General features: G+C 45.2%; 1 protein-coding gene across 11 annotated transcripts in view; it reads right to left on the bottom strand.

Annotated features, from left to right (window-relative positions):
* The window catches only part of LOC135261438 (chondroitin sulfate proteoglycan 5-like), a 31055-nt gene extending 10482 nt beyond the window's left edge, over positions 1 to 20573 (bottom strand). For 2 of the 11 annotated variants that reach the window (XM_064347739.1, XM_064347743.1), the window contains exons 1-3: positions 19878 to 20569; positions 7529 to 8438; positions 844 to 1032 (exon numbers count right to left, since the gene is read on the bottom strand). In XM_064347739.1, the coding sequence (XP_064203809.1) occupies positions 844 to 1032; positions 7529 to 8438; positions 19878 to 19974 (1196 nt within the window). In that variant the 5' untranslated portion in view covers positions 19975 to 20569. Of the gene's footprint in view, positions 1 to 843; positions 1033 to 7528; positions 8439 to 18652; positions 18793 to 19877 lie in introns of those variants that run through there. The other 9 variants (XM_064347736.1, XM_064347738.1, XM_064347740.1 and 6 more) reach the window with 8 other exon arrangements.
* Between the last annotated feature and the right edge of the window lie 496 nt (positions 20574 to 21069).

Below are 21069 nucleotides of genomic sequence, written 5' to 3'. Positions count from 1 at the left end.
CACTAAGAGATTACCCAAAGCTCCATCAAAGCCAAAAGGGAAAAAAGGATCTTGCAGATCCTCAGGGAATGGCCAAATCTTTCAGTCCTTTGAGTTCAAGGCAGGGGGAAACACATCAATGATTCTCCTGAACCAACACACAGTGTTGCTTTATATATCTCTGTACATCATTCTGTCCACCCATGTGGACGGCAGCTTAGAAGGGCATAGCCCCAATATAAGCACACACGCAAGAACCCACACACACACACACACACACACACGCACATACACACTCAGGGACACACACGTGTGCACACACACACCATTCTTCCACTTCATCCTTCTGATTTTTCTTCATCAGTCCCATCCTTCATCATCAGCCTTTTCCTGTTTCCCCCACCCCTGTCACAGCTATTCTGCATTCCCTTTTCTGCCGCTGCTTTCACTCTTCCACCATGTTCCATATGCAAATTCTCTCTCTACCTCCCACTCTCTATTTCTCTCTCTCTCACATACACATACACACACACTCTCATTATCTGTCTCTCTCTCACTCCCTTTTCTCTCCCCATTGTTATCCTATCTATATATCCCTCTTCACTGTTCTACTCTCTCTCCCTTTCTCTCCCTTTCTCACCTCTCTAGCCCTCCCTCTCTCCCTCTCTCTCCTCCCCTCTCTCCCCCTCTCTCTCCCTCCCCCTCTCCCTCCCTCCCTCTCTCTCTCTCCCCTTCCCTGTCTCTCTCTCTCTCCCTCTCTCTCTCTCGCTCCCCCTTTTCCTCTCTCTCTCTCTCTCTCTCTCTCTCTCTCTCTCTCTCTCTCACTCTCCCCTTCCCTCTCCCCCTCTCTCCTCCCTGCCTCACCTGCGCTTGTGCAGCCTGCTGTTCTCGGTCTTGAGCAGGTGCAGCTTCTTGGCGAAGAAGACGGTGATCATGAAGAGCAGCAGCACCATGAGGGCGGCGGCTCCGATGGCGATGCACATCACCTGGAACTCCGTGATCACCGCCTCGCACCGGGAGCCCTTGTGCCACATGTAGTCCTGCGCGTTACACCTGGGGGAGGAGCCGGAGGACCAAGAGGGGAGGAAACAGGAAAGAGAAAAGGAGAAAAAATTGGGGGGGGGGGAAGGAATGGATACAAGGAGAAAGAGAGGAGGGAGTGGGAGAGATGGGAGAAATCGGAAGAAGAAGAGAGGAAAAGCAACAGGAAGGGGATGGGGTGAGCAGCCAAAATAGATTGAAGGAGAAAAAAGGAATATAAAAAGAGAATGATGGAGCAAGAGACCACAGACAGAAGGAAGGGCACGGTGAAAAAGAAATGGGGAGGCAGAGAACGGTGGGGGGAGACAAGGTTAATTGACCAATCTGTCACAGTGATAGCATACTTCCTGCTGAGTCTCCCTGGTGACTGCACTTGCTCCTCCATGTGTGACACAGTAACTCAGCCAAGTCACAGCCTGCCAGGAGAGCTCCATCCATCCAGCTGTCTAACCCATATACGAGGAGAAACTCTAACTGCCATTCTGTCTAAACACACACACACGCACAGACACATCACACACTGCATTACACACTCACATCAGTACACACACGCAAAACGTGTATTTACTATAAAGTTGAATGATGTTTGCCAATATTTGTCCTGTAAACCATTCTGAATTCTTGTCATTGTTCTTGCTAGTCCCAGTCAATCAGGTTTGATTGGGATTTTAATTTAGCATTGACTGGAGTTTTACTGCCCCTAATAAGACGTATGTAAAGGTATCTCTAATTTTTCATGCATGTTGTTCAAGCAAATTTCAGATAAATCTTTTGGTTTATTTGCTGATCGATTGTTTGAGGCCTTGTAAAGTAACAATAAATTAACAATGAATAAACTATTTTGCTGTAATTAATTATTCTGGCTGTAATCTGAATTTGAATGCACAATTCCTGTAAACATAGTGAATGAAGGCAAGAACTTGGAAACATTCATTTCAAGCAAGGTCCAGTGACCTTTTCAGCTGTCTGCATCGCTTAGAGATGAAAATTGGTTCAGGCAAGTGTGAGGTAATTGAACGAGGTGATAAAGGATTGAGGTGGAAAGGCAACAAATGAAAAAGAATCGCCTGAATAGAGCAAATTAGATTTACATTTTAGGAAAATCTTGCTGTTCAGCAAATCTTAATAAGGAAGCTCTCTAAAATATTCTGCTATGTCTCTGGGCTGGACCCGCCCTGGACCAAACCCCAGGTTGGGTTCTGTGAAGGCCCATGCCTGTGCTGTCCGACTCCGTCTTCATCGTTTAGCCTGACTGCCCAGCCCGCTTCCCGCCATCTGGTCCTGCAGGCCCCCAGGGACATGGCGCCGAATCAGCGATCATGGGCATGTGCGGCTCACAGATTGGAGAGGAGAGAACGCAGGCTGTGCTCCACAGGACTGCACTCCACAGGACTGTGCGTTCTGTGTGCTCATGTTTGGTCAGGCCAGACCTGGGTCAAATACGTATTTGTTTTGGATTCAAATAATTTTCCACGCTTTACTGATCTTGTCTGGTGTCTTGGAACCAATGAAATACTCTCAAAAAATTGCAAACCCCGCCTTCTGGTCATATTGGCAGGCTCAATTACACCAGGCAAGATCAATAGAGCACAGAAAGGTATTTGGATCCAAAACAAACACGCAGGTCCAGGTCAGACCACCTCTCTGTCCAGCTACCCACAGAGCACAGGGGGCTGTAACCTCAGCTGCACCCAACCGACCTCTTCCTGGACCTGGAGCACCTCTCAGCTTTAGGGACACTCAGCACGATGGCCTAAGGGACAACTCTGGAGTCAAGCCTCGGTTCTTTAACCCCTGCAGTGCTTCTGCCCAAAAGCGGGAGCAGAGGACAGAGGTGGAGCGAGGAGGGGAAAGGGCAGGGCTGTATGAAGACTGTACTGCAACTGACAGAGCTGGAAAGTTTGAGGGTCAGAAAGTAAAAGTCCTGTCATGTGTTTCTTCCACCCGTGAACTTAGTCGGCTGATTGTGCTAATTAGTTCTACCTCTTGGCTTCTGATTGTGCTAATTAGTAAATTCAGGTGATTGGAACAAAATACTGGGGAGGACTTTTACTTTCTGAACCTGGATTTACCACCTCTGGCAGCTGAGGGCAGTGCACTGACAGGAATCTTAATGGGGGTAGAAAGGTTACACTCATTCTGCATGTTTAACATTCTGTCAGACGCTGCGTGGGTTCACTCTGTATCTGAAAGTCCGGGGGAAGCACCTCAGGCATTTTCACACATTTGAATTAATATGATTTCTGTCAAAAATGGCTAAAATATGCATGCCTGGGCCAAGGTTTGAGTGTCAAACCATTGCAATCTGATTGACACAGACTCTCTTATAGTCTTATCAGCTATAGCTGTTCTCTCTCTCAGTGGGTCCTGTCCTGTCACCTCTCTCTCTCTCTCTCTCTCTCTCTGTCTCTCTCTCTGCACTGTGAAAGACAAACCTCAGGCTATATTCGACACATCTTGACAGACATCACCTCTCATTACTATGTTTTTGAAAACAACTCTATTTGGAACACTTCTTCCTCACATACACCCATAAAACGTTGCTCTGTGGTTCTGATCAGCTGAACACGATAAATGACTTCCCAGTGCTCAGAAATCTCCATCACAGCACTGCTGTAACATTGAGCCAATTTGCAATGATTTTACAGTAACAGCGTCAGGACTCCACGTGCCAGCTGGAATCCATTTTGAAAACCGAACGGCTTTCCCATACCCTAATTGGTATCAGCTGAAACATTGGGCAGTAGAATCTGCATAGATTTGCTTGCCTCTGAAAATGCAGTTGTGAACTGCTGTCAGTTTAATACTTGGCAACACAGATCGATTGGATCCACAGATGAACTGTGTAAAGAGCGTGCTCCAAACTGCTGATGGAGGGTTCGACAGAGGCACAGAGATGAGGCCTGGCATGCGTGCCCTGTGCCAGGGACTGGCAAGGCCCAGGCAGTTGGAAGATATGGGTGAAGGGGGGCTGGGGAGCAGGGGAAAGGGCTTTAGATAGAAGAAGCTGAGATAAGAGGCTGCTCATTTTTTTAGGAATCAGTCATGCGCCTCTCATTTTCTGAGCCGTGTGCAGAACAGGCCGGCGGGCATGCTGCGCTCTGGCCTCTGCAGCGTGACCAATAGCCAGTGGGCAAGGATGGGGCCAGCCGACTAGTTCAGTGCCCAGAGAGCTGCATGTCATATTAGGAAGGACTGCAACAGTCAGGACTGAAAACCACTTTTATGTATAGGAAATTCCTTAAAGAAAATCAATGTTTTGTGTGCAGCAAATGCAAAATAATGCCAACTAAACCAATTAAGCTTGGTTTACATTCATTATCATAGCATATATATAATATTATTATATATTATAATTAACACAAATATCTAATCAGCCAATCACGTGGCAGCAGCTCAATGCATTTAGGCATGTAGACATGGTCAAGACAATCTGCTGAAGTTCAAACCAAGTATCAGATTGGGGAAGAAAGTTGATAAGTGACTTGAACGTGGCATGGTTGTTGGTGCCAGACAGGCTGGTTTGAGTATTTCAGAAATTGCTGATCTACTGGGATTTTCACGCACAACCATCTCTAGAGTTTACAGAGAATAGTCCGAAAAAGAGAAATTGTCCAATGATCGGCAGTTCTCTGGGCGAAAATGCCTTGTTTATGGCAGAGGTCAAAGGAGAATGGCCAGACTGGTTTGAGCTGATAGAAAGGCACCAGTAACTGAAATAACCATTTGTTACAACCGAGGTATGCAGAAGAGCATCTCTGAACGCACAACACGTCGAACCTTGAAGCAGATCTCCTGTCACCTAATGAAGTGGCCGGTGAGTGTATATAATAGCTACGGTACTAAGCTCGAAAAATCCCACAGATCCCTGTGTCCCAGGTTGGCATTTTGGGGTCCCCAGAAGGTCCTCTGCAAGTTGGGCAGCAAGCCCACCAAGGGCGTGAGTGTGGCGAATCAGTGGATTAAGAGGCTCTGGTGGCGACTGGAGCACAAGAGTGATCTGGTGGTATTTACTGGGATTTTGCTGTCAGTGTTCAACAGCTAAATGGGTGCTGCCATGGAGTGATTTCTATGAGGATGGAGAGATAACCTTCATTGGGTGCAAGTTCAAGGCAATGCTTCTGAAGCCCCACCCATTATAAAGATCTATTTCACATTGATGCAATTATTCTAATGCTCTCCATCAAAGTCACAAGCATTTGCCTTCCAGTATCTTAGTCACTGTGGAAACTGACAGAAGCTACCTCACCCCTCATAGTTTTTCAGAGAAATGAGAGAGATAGAGGGAGAAAGAAAGACAGAGAGATACAGAGACCAATGGAGAGAGAGAAAAAGAGTGACAGAGAGAGGTCATATATTTTCACAAGGGTTCCCGTATATCTGTCTGATGCAATCTGGAGCTGTCGTATTGTCATACTGCTGCTTTGTCGGCTGAGAGGAAAACAGCAATAAATAGCTGGAATGGAGGTTAAAAGAACAGATTTGTCAGTGATCATCTGTATTACTCTGTACTTCTGTCTTTGACCATTTTTCAACTACACCCTCAAATTAAGGCCCATTAACCCATTCATCCAATTCAGTTGTCCTGGGCCACTTTTATTTAAAGCACACTCAGTGAACCCTTGCTACAGTGAACAGTGCCAGTACTAACCACTGAGTCAGAATGTTACCATCAATGTGGCTTCGTGTCACATGGACGGGCTGGCAGCATGTTCTAAGGAACAGTTGGCCTTGGTGGTGAAAGACATCCCATTATAAATCCAACGTGCCCTATGCCCATTGTCCCTCAGTGAAAAACTGCAAGTATCCAAAAATCATTTTACTTTTATCATTTATACAAAGCCTTTGTGGTGTTTATGAGACTATATCCTGTATGATGAGTATGGGGTAGTCTGTCCCTGTACAATGGTCAAGGCAGCCAAATACCCCTTTCTGAGCCTAATTTCTCCATAGAATTTGTGGGATTTGCAGGATTATATTCTGGGACTAGTATGGGTTAGTCCCATAACATCATATACAACGGCTGTCACTAAACACTCAAAAAGAAGTGTTGCAGCAATACACATTTTGGATGGCAGTGCAGCATAATGGTTGGGAACTGTGTTTGAATCTCCAATGTTCTAGCTTGAATACCCAGGTAGGCAGTACCCTTAAGCAAGGTAGTAAAGCTGAATTGCTTTAGTAAAATATCCAGCTGTCTCAATGTACAAAAAACCGTGTAAGTTTCTCGCCTGTGATGTGCAATGTGTAAATTGTGTGATCTGCTCATCACTAGTTCCTTGTAAACATCACTTGATCGCCACAGAATCGATAATCATACTAGAAGCTGCCTACCTACCCTCAATCTCCCAGTTCATATAGGGGGTTTGGCGTCCATGTTACATTGCTCCATTACACATGCGGAAGGAGAGGGGCGGGGCAGCAGTGAGTTGAGTGAGAAGCTGTGCCTCAGTACTCTGCTCATGCTGTAGATCTCATTCTGCCTGGGTACACATCAGTGACTGTACATTGCCAGGCCTTCGGCTAAAAACATTCAGCCACATAAATAAGAGTGAGAATCAAGACCGTAAGGAAAACAAGCCTTTACTTATCCCGTATCTGTTGCCTTGTCCTGTATATCAGTAAAGAGTATTAAAATGTGGGCAAATGCATAGTTTTGGAATGAGTAATTCCATATAAGAAAATAATGGATATCTGCCCTGTGATGGACTGGCGACCTGTCCCGGATGCATTCCTGCCTCTCGCCCAATGCATGCTGGGATAGGATCCAGCACCCCCCGTGACCCTGACCAGGAATAAGCGGGTTAGATAATGGATAGATGGATGGAAAATAACGGATATCAATGTTCTGAGCAGATAACCGAGGAAGGGTGAATTTGAGTAGAGATATAAGGTGCTGTGAGGATGGGGTACTTAGCCCATATGGACACTGTGTCGCATTTTCCCCCATACCCCACCAAAACAGCCTCTCTAATCCTCTCTGTTAATTGATATTTCAGAGGCTTCATATTAAGCTTTATTTCTGGGCTTGACCTCCTTACTGTGTTACAGTTCACCTTCTGGCCACTGTAGCCCAGCCCACACTCATGAAATCATTCCCCTTCCCGAATCCCCATATTACCACAAGATCCTATGTAATTTGAGGGTTTCTGAAGGAGGAATACAGTCATGGAACAATTTGGCCTCAATGGGAAATTTGCAACAAACACAATGAGGTCATCTGGACCTCAAAACACAAAAACTAAATGAATCTTTAAAAACCCACATGTGCTGAAAACAGAATCAAGAGCAACAGATAGCATCAGGAGCTATATCACTTCCATGGCTATTTACACCAGGGATTTTTGCTGTACTTGCATTGGGATGACCCTAATTAGCAAGGCAGAGTACACATGTCCTCACGTGGTGGACAGACATCTGCAGTGAAACAGGAAGCCATGTATTATCTGCAGGGTGAAGAGGGGATGGGGGTGGAATGGTGGGAGAGCCCGCCGACCCCTGCCCTTACCTGCAGAAGACTCCGATCCCCTCCGCCAGGTAACACTGGCCCCCGTTAAAGCAGTAGTTGGGGAACAGGTCACAGGGCGAGCGGCAGGTGCCGTTGCTCCGGACGTAGTCCGGGCGGCAGTCAGATCCATTGATGCCGTCCATGAGCCCCGGAGCGGAAGGGGGGCCCTCGTCCTCCCCGCTGGGGAGCACGTCATCGGGGCCGAAGGAGCCCGGGAGACGAGGGTCAAAGGGCACGGAGGCGCGGGTGGTGGTGAGCAGCATCACGTTCTCGTCCGCCATGTCAACCGTGGTGTACTGGTCGGAGTCGGGGTAGACCTCGGTGGTGGAGAAGACGTCGTCCTTGCTGTCGTAGTAGTAAAAATCTGACATGGTCCAGGAGTCGCCCCCCTGGAGCTCGCGGCTGGCCGGGTCGGGGGAGGGGGGGGCCAGGTCACGGCGGCGGGAGGCGGGGTCGATGTAATCCACGGTGAGGACGTCAGGGTGGGAGGGGGACCGCGCGGGCGGGAGGCTGGGGCGTGGCAGGTGGTCCAGGTCGAGCATGGCAACATCCAGGCCACCTTTGGTGCCCTGCCAGGGGGCGTCGGTGTGCTCCTCATCTTTGAGCTCCAGCTGGGCGTCAGTGGGGTTGGGGGGTACGGGCAGGCCGGTGGGCAGGCCGGCGCCCACGCCCTCCGACGGAATCTTCAGCAGGAGGTCCTTCTCCGCGGATTCAGAGCTGATCTCAGATTCTCCCAGCATGCCACTGCCCGCCTCCTCTCCGCCCCTGGGTTTGCGGACCGCCCCGAGGTTCAGGAGAAAGGGAACGGCAGAGCTCGCGGCCGCGGCTGCCTGCTCAGACTCCCCGCTGGGCAGCGAAGAAGAGTTCACCTTGTCATCCATCACTGTGATGTTGGTTCCCAAGGTTTCCCCTGAAAGCAACAAGAATGTCACGGTCAGTAAAGTCCAACACCTTCCCATCATGCACCGCTCTTGCTGCAGGCACTGGAAAGTGTCTTGTCATTTGAAGCCTTGAAAACTACTGCAGGAGATGTTAGCATCATTAGTCATCAAAGCTTTCTTTCTTTCTCTACAGACAGCATCATAAATAGCACCAACAGCATAGAATAAGAATTTTTATGAGTCACTTTCTCTAAGGTAAAACATCCTAGCCTTAGTCAGGATTCATACTTATCACCAAGTTTATTGTAGCTTAAAATTAATAATAAAGCCTGTACAGAGCTAAAGACCAGAACTTAGACAAAAATGTTATGCAACGATACAACACAAAATGGAGTTCGAAAAAATTTGCTCCAATCACAAAACCAGTTATTCAGTCTTTCTGTGTCATTTCATACATAAAGGAACGTTGAAGCCCATTGAGTTCATAGGGAGTCTCAGAATCACTGAAGCGGCAACAAAAAAGCAAACCAAAATAGCAAGACAAAGCAAACCAGAGAAACAAAGAGAAACAAAAGATTCCCAATCTCCTTAGCCCCCGGTTAATTATGCCCGCTTCTGCATGGGGCTCCCGACTGCTTTCCAAAGCTGCTTGCCGGTGAGGGATTAAATGTGCTGATTTCCTAATGTACTCGGTCGGCAGAGAGCCAGGACTGAGATTAAGATTAAGAGCCAAGGGTCGAGACTCATTCTGGGATAGCGGGAATCTGTAACCCTCCTGAACCAGGCACAGCTAACCTGCGTATACGGGGATGTAGGATATACTGACATGCTCTGTCCTACCTGTAAAATGACTTTATTTCAAAACCTCAGTCAGCACACCCGTCATATTATTTTTTTATCACAGCAAGTGGACGATGCACTGCAACAAAGGGGACAAATTGTTCGCTTGGGTCAGCGAGGTACAAGTGAATAAGATGGTGTTTCAAGCCATGTTCTGTATTTACCAGGGCCAACTCTATTCCAGTTCAATTAAATTCAGGAAGTGAATTTAAATTAATTAACTGAAAAACCTCCACAGAACATTACGGGCATTTTTCCATTCGTGATTTGAATTTCAATTCTTTTCCCAAATTGAACCTGACCCCCATCCCCGCTATTTGTGCCAGCTGTCTGAATGGGCGCAGAACGGGCGTCATCGCTGCACGTATCAAAGACAAAGTGATCTGACGAGCCTCGCGAAGGAAAAATAAATAAATCATCTCCACGTAATCAAGGGGGAGAAGCAAAATCCGCTGGGCTGGAATCTGTCATGAGCCATAACAGACAGGCAGGTGGAAGAGGAAATAATTACTGTAAGTGGGGGAGCGAGGCATCACGCAGCATGAATTTTAATGCCTTCGCAGAGAGCCCAGGCGAGAGCGGGATCTTCGGGCACCAGCGGCATCCATTAAAGGACAGCCAGAGTAGCCAGGGCCCTCCTGACACAAGGTTCCCACTCCACGCGGGTAAAGCCAGCTACAGCTTCATGTGTCTTTGTGTATTATTTTAACAAAGAGGAAGAACGTGACCTTTCAGAAAGCGTATCGGCCGTAAGCAAAGCCGTTTGCCTGCAGAGCTCGCTCAACCGTGCAAAAGACATCGCGCCGCTCTGTGGCTCGCTCCTGCTGTCTTTCGCCATGCTGAAACCGCAGAAGGACCAGAGCAAGACGTGCCTCGATTAGTTTCATTACCAATCCAAACTCATGTTGACACTCTAATCTCAGTCAGTAAAAGTTTACAACGTGACCACACCCCCTGACAGCCGCCACAGAATACAAACAGCTGTTACAATCATTCTAGTCTAATTCTGTTCTATGGCCCAACTTGAATGGCTTTGTTCTCTTCGGAGCTCATGGGACCTCTCTGGCTCCCTCTGTGAGGTCTCCTCTCTCCTCTGTCTCGCCTTCTGCATGACCAGCTGAGGTTATCACAGGGACACCAGCCACTGTTGCCACAATAAAATGTAAAGGATGAAGTGTCCTGCATCCCAGAGAAGCCATCTGAAGCCAAACACTAGTCTGGCTTCAAATTAGAAGCCTAGAGGCTTCATTTCACCTCCCCTCAAAATGTAACTTTCTGGCAATCATTTTAATCCACGTTCTTCAGTTCCTGCAATAAATAGAATCTAATTTAAAAGGAAAACGGGTTCAGAAGGGGACAACAGACCTCAAATTTTGTGAATGTAACATGCTTTGATTGGTGTAAAGAAGGTGGAGGTAACACGTTTTGATTGGTGTAAAATACGACGGATGCTATGACAAATAAAATAACTGAGGTGGAGATTACAGACTTTGACTAGTGTAAATAAAGAATGCGGAAGTTACAGTATTTATTTGGCGTAAATAATTACAATAATTACAGGCAGGGATCCATCGGGGGTGGGGGGGGGGGGCAATGGGGTACATTGTTCCAGGCCCTGGAGGTGGGGTGGGGGGGGGGGGGGCAAAGGTCTGTGAACTTGCGGTAAATATTATTGTCCCGGGTTGGGGGATAACAGGAAAATACAATTTAGTCCTGACCCTGGGACTTTCACCCGGCCCTGGTTATAGGCCCTGATTGGTGTACATAAATAATAAACACTCAGAACATCATGAGATAAACACCAGAAAATATTTCCCTGGTGCAATTATTCAAGGCTCTTGGAAATTAGATTAAAATGTGTTTCTAAAAAAATTATTTTCAGTTTCAGTACAGTCCCAAATAAATACTAGAATTGATTCAAAATCCAAGTCTTTGCCATGCTGTGTAAGGACACACATTTCTGATTGTTTGCAGCAATCCTCAGGGCGAGTCCAGAATCTGCTCCTCCAAACCTGTAGCTGTTTAAATCTTGAGCTGGTTTACAGCAACATGCTTCCACCAAGCCTGATATCTACACAGTACTAGCGGGCTCCTGGGCCATGGTTGTTGCCCCCAAAATTGCACTCCCAACTGCCACAAGTGAAGCAAATGTCAAGCCTAAGTTTGATAAGCATCAGCATCAGGCTCCAGTTTTTACATTGACCCACACAGATCAGGGGTTCACCAGCATGAGGGGACTTCTGTTCACTCTAAAGCAGGCACACAACAACCCTACTGCCTGGGAAGATTCACAGCTGGAATAGAGGATCAAAATATCACAGATCTTCATGGGTCCATTGCCTTACACCATCTGACTGGGGTTGAAACCACCTCTTCATATGGAAGAAAAAAGTTGAATGTTGTTCAGGATGTCATTGACTTTATTGTTATTGCAGTTTCTGTATTGCTTCACCCTAACTCTCTGGTGTCACTTAATATGAGAGCCGTGTAAACTGTAAATGGCTTGCATTATGAAAAGACAAAAAAGAATATACTAGCTTTAAAAAACAAAAGGAAGCTGGTATGCACGCTGAACCATTGTTTTCATCCCTACAGATAGAGCAGTGATGTGAGTCATGAATGCACTGTTCACTTGGAACACTACATTAAACCAGAGCACTCACAACAAAGGAAATCCTACAGCACATTTCAGTAACTGCACAATTCATACTTGTAGACCTGTACAAAATAAAATGAAAACCACTCAAATCACCAGTTTCCTCACTATCACTGCATCATGATGTTTACAAGCTACGTTTTATACACTCCTTGGTGTAAAATCTAGTGGGCAATATTCTGTTTTACGGGACCCATACCTGTGGTAGGTTATTATATTACAGCCATCTACTCCATAACGTAACAAATAATGTCCAAGGTGATTTTCACAATTTCATCTATTTATAATTCCTGCTAAATTTGAGCCTATTTGCTGTTGTAACTAGGATTGAAGTTGTGTGCACCACATAATCATTCTGGTCATAAGCCTGTATCCACAGCCGTTTGGCCACACGGTGCATAGTGCTCGTGGGATAAAAGTCCCATGGGGGCGGGGAGTCATACTGCAGCTCTATAACAGCACAGCCGTTTCATCAGTGAAACTAGGTTACACCTCTGGCCATAACTTAATTACATGTGTGAGGCACCAAGGCTGTGAGTCTCTTATATGAGGGCCATCCACACATGAGGTAACGGTTCAGCTTACGATGCGTTGGCCAAAAGAAAGGGCTTTACACTGTTACCCTTGAGACTTCTCAATGTGTCTCTTTCGAGCTCATAATAACCCATAATGCCCCTGAACTGGATCCTTCCTATCTGAATTTTAACAGACAGAACCAGGGCCTCGTCAATGCCCACACCCCCTACTCCTCCAGCCCAACCCCTCCCTCCCCGGCTCAGAGGATGAGATGAAGAAAGCGCTCTTATGTACCCATCAGGTAATAAGGCGCGGTGATGTAATCTGCACCCAGCAAACAGCACAGCCCTGCCCCATCCCTACGCCTGGGCAGCAGTGGAGGGGGGGGGGTGGGCAAAGCCCCATGCCCCTGATGGGTGAGGAGGGAGGGGGCAGGTTGGCTAAAATCGCGGGGCCTGGTGTAGGTAATGAGCACGGGCAGAGGGGGAGGGCAGCCAGTCTGTTACCTGCAGGAGACGGCCGTGGTGGACTCGGCCTTATGTTAGTGAGTCTACTGCTCGCCGCGCCCCCAAACCGGGCGGCGGACACTAATGCGCCGCAACAGCCTGTCCTCGGTTAAGCTGCACCGGCAAACAGCCCCAGAGGGGTGGAGTCACCGCGAGGGACCAGGCGTGTGGTGCAGGGGTGCAAGGGTGAGGCCTGTGGCACGACAAACCCACCAGCCTTCAGGACTGCAATTTTAAATGGAGTGTCACAAATCAATCAAAATGTATCTCATGTAGTGCCATAATGTCACAAAGCATTCTGAAAGTGCACTTTCCAAAAAAACAAGTGACTTAACAAAAAGGACACACGCATGCACACACACACATACCCACTCACTCAGTGCTCACATACCATTCAGCCCATTTTCCATATTTTGCTTAAATTGCAGAATTATTTAAGTCACATCTTAAATAATTTCTCATACTTAATGTCTAGCTAAAGGCTTACACTTACACGTCGTTAAGTGGATTTCCACCCACCAAATGTCCTTATTCGCCGCCCATGCTTTTGTAAAACCTTCCATTTATGTGCTCAACAAGTGGGCCGTGGGCCGTGGGACGTTGCTATGGGAATGTCTGAGCCGCTGCTTGGGAGACATCAGTGCGCGGCTGCTCTCACAGGTTTACATTGCTCAGGCTCATGCAGCCCAGGCTTTGTAGTGCAGCACCAGACCATAGCATTTAGATAAAAATAAAAAAACCTCCAGTGGGCCAGGCCACAGCATTCGATGTTGGGGACCCATGGCCACATATGGAGTTATGAGAGATAGAGGTTGGAGGAGGGAGGAGGGAGAGAGAGAGAGAGAGGGGGAAGGGGAGAGAGAGGGAGAGGGAAGGAGGGAGAGGGGAGAGAGAGAGAGAGGGAGGGAGGGAGAGAGAGAGAGGGGAGGAAAGAGAGAGGGAGAAAGAGACAGAGAGAGAGGGGGAGAGAGGGGAGGAGAGAGAGGGAGGTGGGGAGAGAGGTGAGAAAGGGAGAGATAGGATAACAATGGGGAGAGAAAAGGGAGTGAGAGAGACAGATAGTGAGAGTGTGTGTAGAGAGAGAGAGAGAGAGAGAGAGAATGCTGAAATCTCCCCAATGTCAGACTGATTGTAAAAAGAAAGACGGAAGTGTGCAGCTACCTTCCTGTCTCAGACGCTGCGGGATCAATCGGAAACAGTATAAATCTGGTCAATTCAGAAGAACTGCTTTTATATCATGGTCTTCTTCTAGCAAAAGGAGCCAGGGGGTTAATAAAAAACTGGGAGCATTATGCCAACGGGACATAAACTGGTTAATTCAACGTAAATTGCCTTGGTTTTTCAACTGAACCCAGAAGAAAAACACCTACCATCTCCAGCAACCAACCAACCAAGGACTCTACGTGGTACAGAAACTACATAATTTGATTCATAACAGCTGAGAATAAATTTAGTTCAGTGGTTGACATAACAACCACAGAGAGTGCTTCATTAATTCATGCTGCTCTGGATATGCGTGACTGGTTTGTGGGGCGTAGAAAGTGCATTACCGAGGAATCCTCAGCTATAAGATTGGCTACTCTTTGGCATGCAAAAGTGTTACTGCAAATGTTCAGTGCTGATTGGCCTCCTCTTGTGTGCAGCAGTTTTTGTGTGGTGACAAAGCTTTGGATCAGAGGTCCTCAATCTTATCTAGAAAGGGCCGGTGTGGGTGCAGGCTTTTGTTCCAGCCAAGCAGTGACACACCAGATTCTATTAATCAGGGTCCTTAGCAAAGACTACTCTAGTGGTTGATTAGTAGAATCAGGTGTGTAACTGCTCAGTTGGAACAAAAGCCTGCACCCACACTGGTTCTTTCTGGATAAGACTGAGGACCCCTGCTTTGGACTATCTCTGTGAATGTATATGCCACTCCAATTCTTCCCATGCTAAGTAATAGCAAAAGCATCACTGTGTTCCTTCATTTCAATGGAATTTCCGTCCATTTAGTCTTTAGTGAGTTTGTCCTGATTCTTTGCGAGCGGATGCATTCTGAAATCATATCCTACCCAGACAACCTCAAGAGCTCTTGTACACTGAATGGGCGTAAAGCTTCCTTGAAACTGATGCCTGCAGTTTCTGGTTTCAGAAGCAGTGAGGGACAGCTAACGGCCAATGAAAAACATCTGTTAAAGATGCACCGTGAGTATAAAAAAAACTTATTTTCCTTAAGGTTGTTAATCTTTCTCCTAGAGTAAAACATCAGACAGCAAGCCACACAATAAGGATACACTGTAAAAGAAAAGAGCACCAAACCAGAAACACGCACTGTACCGAAGTGGGAAACAAGGAATTTATTGAACTGTGGCAAATGCATTAGGGCATATTTAATCTGTCTGCAGATACCGGCCTTTACAAATAACTCATGAACCAGACAATGTCAGTGGCTTCAGGCAAAATCCTGAGATAGTGACACATACTACAATTCCCCAATTTCAGTTGTGGTGTATCACCTCTGGTGTATCTGCCCCAGTTCTGCAGGTGGCAATCTGTGATGTGTCAGTAAAATGCGTATTAAGTATGACGCATAGCCTAATGCAGTAAAGAAGGTAGCAATATGAGAATTTATTTCAATTTATACCCAAATTTGGAGTGTGAAATCATGACAGTAGCCCTGCCACATCACTTCTACCTCCTCCATTCAGAGGACTGTGCGCAAAAAGACAGCATTTTGCAGCACTTCTTTCTCACTCTGTGAGCTGCCAGATACGTTACCACAGCGACAGAACTGGAGGATTGTACAGCGAGAGTGACATCATCGGCTCATACCATGTAAGGCTGGGCAGTCACAAGTCAGCTGGCTATGGAGTTTGAAGGTAAAACTGGAGTATGTCCCCTTTTGATTTCTCTCCATTCACTGCGGTGATGTGTTCGCTTATTCTCTCATACCAAAGGGCACGAGGGGGTTGACAGACAGGTGTTGTGCAATGAGGCAAAGGTTAGCCTGCTGACTTAAACCTGCCCAATTTGGGCTACGTTATCTTTGTTTGTGGATCATCTCACTTGAATTCATAAATACAAAGTGAGCACGAGCCTGGCCCTCAGTCAGGCCACAGGACAGACCACTTTACTACACATGAACACCTTAACTGGATGTGTAACTAAAGAGCAAGAGGAAATGAGAGAGAGAGCCCCAGGAATGACAGGTGTCCAATGGTTGGATGTAAAATCTAAACAAAAGAAAAACCATGTGAAATGTGGTGTTACTTTGATAACAGAAACACATGTCCATAGGAATATAAGCCTGCATTTGAGCAATTCACCTGAGTGTAGCTGTGCAACCTTCACTTTGCTTAAATCTGGTACATGACTTGTGTCATATACCTCCAGAATCTGTCACTAAACGGCATATGAATAAGACTACTGCAAGAGATCATACATTAAAAATATAAGTTTGTGAAAAACATCTGTGACAACTTCATTCAGTTGAAATTGAGATTAACATACACAATCAGTCACTTGATTCCTATAATGTCACAGGAATGTTATGAAAATGGCGAATGAATTCTTCATGCATGAATATAGTTAAGGCACAAATTAATTTTCTGGGAGTAGATTTAAATGCAGAGCAGCCTTATTTGAATGATGAGAGATGTGCTACACTTGAGAATCAAATCCTGCTAACTGTGCATGAAGCCTAGTCTGCATACTTTCCTTGTCCAAATATGGAAAGTTGGTTGAATGAATGCTACCTGCTCAGCAGGGGTGTCACCATGTGCTCCAATTGTTGCTATGCCACCCTGTTTGTAGGCAAAACCAGGATGCAGCTAGAATTAGTCTGTTGGTAGGTCAGTAAGAAGGCAGTCTTCCCTCTGGGTCAAGCACAAAAGACAAGGCAATGCCCTGGCTCAGTGTTGTGTGCTACAAACAGTAGAAGGTTGTATCTTGGATGAGACACTAAACCCATGCATTTTACTGTAGTCTTTAAAGTTTCTTAATAAAATTAGCAGAGGCATTACAGTGGTTGCATTAACGCAGTATTATGTGTTTTTTATGCAGAAAAAAAGCCAAAATGCAAGAAAAAATATACTGCGTACTATAAATGCAGATATTCTGAGGTCTTTTCTAAGATTACAATGGGCAATTACCTAGACTTGAACCACAACAAAATAATTACTCCTGTTTCTTTGAGCCAATCGTCTTGTGTCTGACATTTGTGTTGTTTATAGATCATATTTACACAACCGTTGGTAGCGTTGCTAGATTCAAAGAGAAAGTGCTTAATTCGAATGAAAATTCCAAAACGAGATCTCATGCTCTAGCTTTTTTTTTTAATTTTTTTATATAACGCATTTGATTTGTTTTCTGTGCGTGTCATCTTTGTATTGTAGTGCATTCCAAATTAGTTTGTGATACATTATCTCCTCCACAAGCCATACCGGGGTATTTTCGTAGCAAAGGTCACAAATACGTAGAATGGATTCACAAATCTGTAAACGGTTTCACAAATCTGTAGAATGGACTCACAAATCTGAAAATGGTTTCATAAATATATTGAACGGATTCAAAAAATCTGTAAATGGGATTCACAGATCTGTAGAAAATTTGTTTTGATTGGAAAGCAAAACATTAACATTTCATCCTGCGTCTGTCCATAATGAAATTATGAACGACATACATTTATTGTGGCAATATTGTGAGTTGGCATATTATGGCAAAAATAGCCATTTTATCAGTACGCCAGTGAATTAGTGTAAAACGCAGATTTTGAATTGCCCTGCTTTCCAAAGATGCAGCATTTCATGGGCTGGCGCCACCACTGAGTTAACTGGTGTCTTGGCCAAACCCCAAATAGGTTCACTTAATTCTAGGCACTTAATCATCATCATCCCCCAGTATAACTGGTCTAATCAATCCCTCCTTCTCATCAGCTTATTTGTGGTGGCCATTGTGGTGCAAAATGGCCGCTGTGCATCACCTATGTGGCTGCCACATATTGATGGATTGTCACCCTTCACTGCAAATCACTTTGAGATTAACTTGTGCTATATACTGTGTGTACAATTAACATATAATTAATACATATAATTCATATATCAATAAGAAAATGTTATTAGTACTAGTAGTAGTAGTAGCAGCATCAGCAACAGCAGCAGTAGCCTACTTGAATATACACATTCGTGTTAATACAAACCAATCTTGGCGAACAGTTATACCACATGCATTTGTTCAATTACTCATTCAGCCAGAAACTTGTTTTTTTATAGATTAGATGGGACTGTCGAAATATAAACACGTATAAAACTATAAATCGTTATGAGGAATGCAGCTGTCAGCACGCATGTTTTAGTGAAATACTCCTTGAAATAATGCAGTAAAATCTACACCAAATTGGTAATCCATAAAATGTCGTAGGCCTAATGGCGAAAATGGCGAATAATATTACGTGGTCGGTTGACGTAAGGACGTAGGGCAACTATTGGTTAGATATTTGGATTTGATCAGAGATTAAATAAAAATCACAGTCAACCTCATTGAATCTCTTTGGAACTGTGGCCGTGGTGCTTCTAGTTTGTAGTGCATTACACAATTACCGCACCCGAACTCGAATGCTGGAGTGAGGGTAGTAACTGTATTTTACCAAAAGGAACATTTCATTACAAAAATGTGTCCTCCGTCTTTACGCAGGTTCAATTCTACAGATGGACACTGTATGTTACAGAACCGTAACGAGTTAGCCACTTACTGTTGTTGGGAGGCAATATGAAAGAATGGGATCAAGAGTTGGTTGGATCTGAAAGGAACTCGGTGAGATGCAATGAGCACATCGTCAGTGTGCTCGGGTAGATGGTAACTATTCGTTGTGTTAAAGTCTAAATATTACATATTGCAGCAGGAATATTACTCAGAGACACAAGAACAATTGTCGAAATGCAAGATAGGAGATGTCATTCAGATTCTGCCATTCCTCATTATGCGATGGCTGGCTGGCTGGCTGGCTGGCTGAACGCATCGGTGAAACGCCACTGACAGACAGAAATTAAACAGCTACCACTTGGAGTAGACAGAGGTCGCATATGCGTCTTTGAACCAGCAATAGGCATCGATTCGGTAATTCTTTCAACAAAATACGATGAAATAAGTTTTAAAATAGTAATTAAATTCATATTTGCAAATGCACACATTGCAATTTAGAGCCAACAATGGATGCAAAAACTGTTCTGGTGAACTGTAACACCATGGAGCGAACCAATGTGTCCGGCTGGAGACAATGGTGGACAGCGAGTTTTTTTTTTTTTTTTGGTTCTACGACACTCCTAGCAAAGGCGCTTCATGGAAGCCCGTGTAAGAGTGTGTGGGAATGTCAGTGTGGATAAAGGCATGAATAATTCAACGAAGCGCCGCGGCCCTAATCCTGCTATTGTTTCGCCCCGGCATTGCTATAGAGAGGGTGCAGCTGCTTCGGGGGAGCAATCAGTGCACATCAACTAGCCACAATTACCTCTTTTCCCCGCTCCCGCCTACAAAGCTGCGCGCCAGGTTGTGGGTGGAAAAGTGATGGGATCGTAATACCGTTTAGAAAACGCACCTCTGCCAGTCAACTGGGGAATGTGAATCTGAGTAATAGTGGCGTGTAAAATAAATTATTCCAGCAGCGCTTGAATTACAGGATATATATCGATACGCTATTTCAAGGAACGACGAACGTGCATATTTACAGTCTCCGTTTCATTTTAATTGCATGTTTAAAACAAATATCACATCCTGAAATGGTCTTCAAATCTCTATACGGCGTTTAACCTACTTCAAGCCCGCGTCCTCGCTGTAGGTTACTCTTGTCATTACGGAGCTCCATGTCACTAAAGCAGCAACAACAAAGGGCTGCTGGATTTGCTGGGTTTCAGCTCTCATTCTGTTTATGCTTATAGATATTTTTTCACAGAGTAGACGAATAAAGCGTATTTCCTTACCATGTGCACACAAAGGAAGCCAGTGCAGAAGGAGAAAGCTGGACAGCATCACCAGTCTCCAGCATCCTGTATTAAATCTTGTCTCCCTGACGTCCATACTTGCATGTAGCAATATGCCAAAACGTAAAAAAGAAAAAAAATCCTTTAAATGGGAAATAACTATTTCTAACTTCTATGTTACAATGACGTATAAATAATCCAAATGATAAATCCTTCCAGAGTTTTTTTTTTCAAGTTATAAATTTCCTCTTCGCTTCCCCATGGTTACTCCGTGTTTCTCGACTTGTTTTTTGTGCTTAGTTACTTCGGCTTTTAATTCGCATTAAGTCTGTCTGCTACGGTCCCATTGCTACCAGAGTAACTACAGCCGGCAGAAAGTCCTACGCGTACAGACGTTGTCTAGCACAAAACGCACGGAGAGCCTCCAGCGGCAGTTGTCTAATCAGCCTGATTGCCTCAATGCTTAAAAAAACAGCAAATCGCCTCTCCCGCTTTTCGATATGCTCACTGTGTATGTGAGGGGGAAATGATTTCTCTCTCCCCCACCCTGCTTATTTTTTCTTCTTACAATATATTGCAATTGAGCCTATTGGATCCCTCTTGTGCGCACGCTCGGCTTTGCGCTCGATCGTGTTGTAAAGCTCATCTGCGGTAGCATCGCAATGATCAGTTTTCAATCTGTCCGTGTGTGTGTGCAATATGTGCAGGTCTGTGTTCGGGCGCGCGCATGTGTGTTTCCTTGGGTTTGCGGTTCTATGGTATTGTGTTTGCGGTGCGTTCATGGAGGGGTTAGGGGTACTTTTCATTGAATTGGAATGTTACCTCATCCTTCAACTTACCTATGAATGAAGGGTGTTCATATTTGTCCACTCCAGATTGCAATTGCTATACCAAAATTGAACATAGTAAACCTCTTGAGATCAACAAGTCTCTCAGATCTCTCAAAGTTTCTCATAGGCAATAATTCCGTGTGCTAGACTACACCTGAGTATTGTGCTTGCTTCGTAGCCGGACTTTCAAAAGTATCCAATGAATATAAACATTACTTTGAGTGAAAATGTAAAAAGTCAATGTTATTGATAGGCCATCTTATCTCGGTTTTCAAAACCTCAAAATGCCAATGCACATTGCCTTTTGTAATCTATTCCAAGTAGTCTTTGTAGCTTTCCGAAAACAAAATTTGCTTGCCTAA

The sequence above is a fragment of the Anguilla rostrata genome, chromosome 8, assembly GCF_018555375.3.
Source record: "Anguilla rostrata isolate EN2019 chromosome 8, ASM1855537v3, whole genome shotgun sequence".
Lineage (NCBI taxonomy): Eukaryota > Metazoa > Chordata > Actinopteri > Anguilliformes > Anguillidae > Anguilla > Anguilla rostrata.
The sequence above is the reverse complement of the archived record's forward strand: the minus strand, read 5'-3'. Positions and strand labels throughout refer to the sequence as shown.